We start from the raw sequence: 5,092 nt of genomic DNA, 5'->3' as shown, positions 1-5,092 counted from the left end.
CAACCATGCGGGACTGGTAAAGGGCACAGACAAGCAAACAACATTGATCCTGTATGACGGTCACAAATCTCATGTGTCACTGACCGTGACTGATTGGGCTAAGGAACATTCAGTGGTATTGTTTGTATTACCACCCCATTCTAGCCATCTTACCCAGCCCCTTGATATTGGTGTGTTTGGACCTATGAAACACCATTACAATAATGAGTGCAAAGCGTACATGCATGCTAACCGAGGGGTGTCAATCACAAGATATGAAGTGGCTCGGCTGACTGCAAGACCATACGGTAAAGCTTTTTCCCCAGACAACATAACAAGTGCCTTCAGAAAGGCTGGTTTTTACCCCTTCAATCCCGATGTGATCACATCAACAGCTACAGCACCATCGTCCATCTACAAACATACACCAGAAATAATTAGAGATGATGCCAAAAGTACAAGTGCTGCAAACTCAGACAACCAGGCCAAAACATCAACTTGTAAAATTAGTCAACACTTTTTTGAGGAGAGAACAATAACAAAAAATGTGACTGTAAAACCAAGAAAAAAATTCACACCACCATATAAATTACAAGGAAGTCTAATGTCTGATGAAAACATGGAACAAATAAAACTCCAACATCAAAAGAAAATTCAGCTGGCCTTTGCAATAAATAGTGTAATGAATTTGCACATTTAGTGTAAAATAACCTCAGCTATGATATGAAAACATGTTTGACCTAATTACCGCGACTCAAGTGATGTCATAATTAAGGACAAAATGGCCGATAGCCATTCGTATATTTCAGGGTTGATTCGTTTTCATTGTTAATTTTACACTATTTTGATCATTTCTGATAAACATAATGATGGAATTAAATGAAAAATATTTCATTTAATTGGTAAGCTGTGTTTGGTTGTTTTATTTCCGAGAATAAGATTAAGTGCCGCGACTCAACAGATGAACAGTATAAACAACTGCAGCTTTAGCGGGAAATGATATGACTTTTGTCGTTTGACGTGTTAATAATGACGTCATGAGTACGCGCACTTAATATTTGTAAACAATATTTTTCGCTGTTTGTGTTGCATTTAGTGTTTAAAATATATTACATCTTGGTAGTTTACTAAAATGATTACTTTATAGTTGATTCCGAGTAATATGACTGTAAGAGTCCGCCGCGCGTGACAGCTTTATTTCAGCATTGCCGAAATAAAGGACTGTATTCCACAGTGGTTTATTTCAACAATGCACGTCTAATGATGGGAGAAAAATAATTAAAGTAACATTACTACTCAAAATCAACGAACATTCCGTACAATTGTTCGTAAAATAAGCTTAACCAATTAAAAATCAGTGTTTCTTATGGCCATTGCCGAAATTTCAACGCCAGATGTGGTCTGGTACAAAAGATGTAAACTTGTAGATACAAAATGCTCGGTTTTAGTATTGTTTTGCATATCTATTCATACGACACATAAACACTAAAATGGTGTTCGTTTGTCGTAGGAATAGATATATTCGCGGGAATTAATTGTGGCCGCAAATAAATAAAAACGAGCATTTTGAATCTACAAAAATCTATGTAATCATACCACATCTAGCGTTGAGATTTTGGCTATTGCTATAAGGAACACTGATTGTTAAGGCGTTAACTTTATTTTACGAAATAATTTACGAAATTTTCGTTGATTTTTAGCGTTATAGAGACTTTAACTATTGTACAAAGTTGACTATAATGCCTTGTTATGATTTTAAATTTAATATAAAATATTCATCAACACATTTAGTATAAACGAACGTGCACATATAAGCGCAGAGAGTACCGTTATAAATTTTCATTGGTTTAGTGTATGTTAATTCTTTCAATAATATGAACTCATCCTGCTTCGTAAATAACCCATTTATGCCTAGTGGACACTCCCATTTTTCAAAATTGGATCAATTTATTTCCGAAATAAGGGATGTCTAGTATATTTATTTCTATATCTAGAATTTTTCCTACAGAAATTCCTTTAAGCAAACAGCGCAGACCCTGATGAGACGCCGCATCATGCGGCGTCTCATCTGGGTCTACGCTGTTTGCCAAGGCCTTTTTTCTAGACGCTAGGCATAAATGGTTTAATTCATACGGAATATTTCGCTAGTCAATTGCTCCAAGAGTTTGTATTACTCGAGTAGCTTTTGTGATGACGTATCACACGAGAGGCGGAGCACACTTCAAAATACGTTTTGAATTCGTTCGATGTTTTTAACAAATAGTTTACTGTTAAAAAACACCACGTCCGACATGTCCTTAAATTCCATAGAGTTTAGATAAAACTATTGTGTTTCGTCACAGAAATGACGTCACACGATGTACTACGTAATATATTTCGTAATTATACTATATGTTGGTTGAGTCGTTGGTAATTTTCATAAATATGTTACATCTAAAATATTTCATAAATATCTAACCATAAATCATTACGATAATAATTATTTACCTTTTGTCTTTTGATTTCATGCCTTTTTTCCAAATGTTTATCGTCTGTTTACATCAAAATAATCAAATGTGTTGACTGTGTCAAACCGGTAAATTGAAAGTAAGTTTCTGATGAGTCGCGGGTTTTGATTGGCTGTTCCAATGTCAAGACTCGCATGCTGTAAACACTATCAACAAAGGAGGTTACTTTCTTTGGTGATAGCTATTAGCAGAAAACAACAGTGACACGTTTATCGTGTGTTTTTAAACACTTTAGATCTATAATCAACTCTGTGTTTGTAAGTAAACAACTGTATTGTATTTAGCATCACATTCAATATGCATTTAAACAATTATAATCAAATTTGTGTTTTTTAAGTAAACAACGATTTAGCATCACATTCAATATGCATGTACACAGTTATATCAATTGCACAACTTTTATAATATATGTTAATAATTTCAATTATATGTTAAAATCATTATAACATTACAAACATTATTTAAAACACTGTTCAAGTTTTTTTATTTTCTTAACTTAATAACATTGATCACTGGAACAGATAATAATAACTTCAACACAAATCTAATTGATGGAAAGTTTAGAAAGTCACAAAGTAGAGAATGACATGGTCAATCAGTCTTGAACTTCAACATTCACGTTCTGCACAATGTGGACAGAAGAAATCTGACAGCCTTCGTACAACTCTGACTTCTGTGCAGAACCTGAGGTGGCACCAATGGCCACATGCTGTACACTGTGCCCACTTTACAAACACTATCCCATCGCATTGGCCAATTCCTGGAGGAGAAAACTTATTGCAAACACAACAGTAATTTGCTGGGTCATCTTCTGCTAAATCACTCTCACTATCTGATGAAACTTCATTTGTTTTCATTTTGTGGTATTTGCTGCAGGAAGGTTTTTGGTCATCAATTATTTTTTAACCCTATCTGTTTTTGGTTTTTTTCCTTTTTTGTTCACTCCTGTTCTTTCAATGTCATATTCTAATAGCTGGTTGAATACTTTGTCTTCTGTAATTGGTTTGCCTCCCAATGTTGGTTTCTTTTTGGTTTCGTTTGTCTTGTTTTCATTTGGTTTTGGTTTTTCTTGTCTTGGTTTTGACGCGGTTTCAATTAGCTTTTTATCTAAAAGTTCTTTCATTGTCATGCTCGGTGTTTCTGTGTTGCATTTTTTTTTTTTGGGGGGGGGGGGGGGAATGATTGTGATGGCAAAATCATCTCAATAGGAACCTTTGTTGCATGAAAAGGCAATATTCCGGCTTTTCTAAATCCAGTCTGGATTGTGAGTGGTGTCATTGACTTCAAGTAAGCCTTTCCTGACAACTCTGCAATTTCATACTTTGTAATTACTCTACCCCTTTTTTGCCATGTATAAGTTGCATTCACTACTGAATGTGGCCTTGAATGGACCAAAGCATGCTATGTCTAACGGTTGGAGGGCATGCGAACTGTGTGGTGGGATAACGAAAAGGATCACATGGTGCTGACTGGCCCACTTTACAATGTCAAGAGACACGTGAGATGAATGACCATCATAAATCAACAAGATGGGTTCAATGTTGTCGCCAGATCCTCTTTGCACAAATTTCAAGAAGTGTTCATTGAGGTTCTTCATGAGAACTTCACCATTCACCCACACAGAGTCTGACATGGTGTAGGCTGCACCAGCTGTTGCATTTGTCATTAACATGTCGTTGGGCCGTTTCCCTTTGAATATATAGTAGGGTGGTATAGCAGTACCTGCTGCATTTACACAGGCTACTATGGTAGTGGTGCCTGTGTTTGGTGAGGTTACTGCTTGCGTTTTAGTTGCAGAAACACCAGTTATAACCTTTGATGGCCTGTGCTCCGGTTGAATTCTCGTCTCGGCAAGGTTGTAGATGAGATGAGATTTTGATTTGAGACCATACTTTTCAAGGACCGCATTCAACCCACAAAAGTAATTGTCAATGTTTTCTTGGGTCACTGCTGCTGCACGGGTGGATGAAAGGGCCCTTGGTTTAATTATCTTAAGTCTATGATCCCATCTTTTAAGGAAGTTATAGTACCAGTCATTACTCAGCTTGTCATTTGAATTACGCCTGTCAAGCTTCACTGCAAGTTCACTGGCTAAAACATTCAACTGTGCGCGATTTAGACCATATCCCACCTGTGCCAGTGATTTAATATGGTTTACCAGCAGGTCCTCTTCGTCCAATGCAAACAAGGAATCCTTACCCCACTTTACATTAACATTCACTGTGTTTAGAACCCTGTTCCTTAATGTTTGTTTTGGAATACCAAATGTCACAGCAGCTCTGTCCACTTTCATATGGTTTTCCTTAACTGCTTTATAGGCTGCCATCATCATGTCCTGTGTATACTGCTTCAGGTTCTTCATTCTGACAGGTTTTTTTCTGAAAAGTATAATAAAACACAACATTTATTTATAATTGATAAAATTGTTCCTCTCTTCAAATTTCTAACAATTAACCCCAATTAATGAACGGAAAAAACCCAAGGAAAACAGTTAGAGTGTAACCTGTTGGCGTGTGCGCAGTCCGACATTTGTAAAAAATGTAAACAGACGCTGTAACATGGAAATACTCTTAAAAAGGGATTTTATGTTACTTAATAGAAACAAT

At 36.2% G+C, this 5,092-nt stretch overlaps 1 protein-coding gene across 1 annotated transcript; it reads right to left on the bottom strand.

Moving 5' to 3' along the window:
• Positions 1-339: 339 nt before the first annotated feature.
• Positions 340-4,848, bottom strand: LOC127861841 (uncharacterized). Its single transcript, XM_052400521.1, has 2 exons — positions 3,946-4,848; positions 340-393 (listed from the first exon to the last, which is right to left on the bottom strand). The coding sequence occupies exons 1-2, from the start codon at positions 4,846-4,848 to the stop codon at positions 340-342; spliced, it is 957 nt and encodes a 318-aa protein (XP_052256481.1).
• Positions 4,849-5,092: the final 244 nt, after the last annotated feature.

This window comes from Dreissena polymorpha, chromosome 16, assembly GCF_020536995.1.
Source record: "Dreissena polymorpha isolate Duluth1 chromosome 16, UMN_Dpol_1.0, whole genome shotgun sequence".
Taxonomy (NCBI): Eukaryota; Metazoa; Mollusca; class Bivalvia; order Myida; family Dreissenidae; genus Dreissena; species Dreissena polymorpha.
Note: the sequence above shows the minus strand (reverse complement) of the source record. Positions and strands in the feature narration are given on the sequence as shown.

Excerpts from the sequence above, each read along its gene's own strand:
- LOC127861841 (XM_052400521.1), bottom strand. The coding sequence starts at position 4,848 with ATGAAGAACCTGAAGCAGTATACACAGGACATGATGATGGCAGCCTAT. Across the intron at positions 394-3,945 it reads AGTGGGCCAGTCAGCACCAT|ATGGACGATGGTGCTGTAGC; the intron begins GTGATCCTTTTC and ends GTATGTTTGTAG.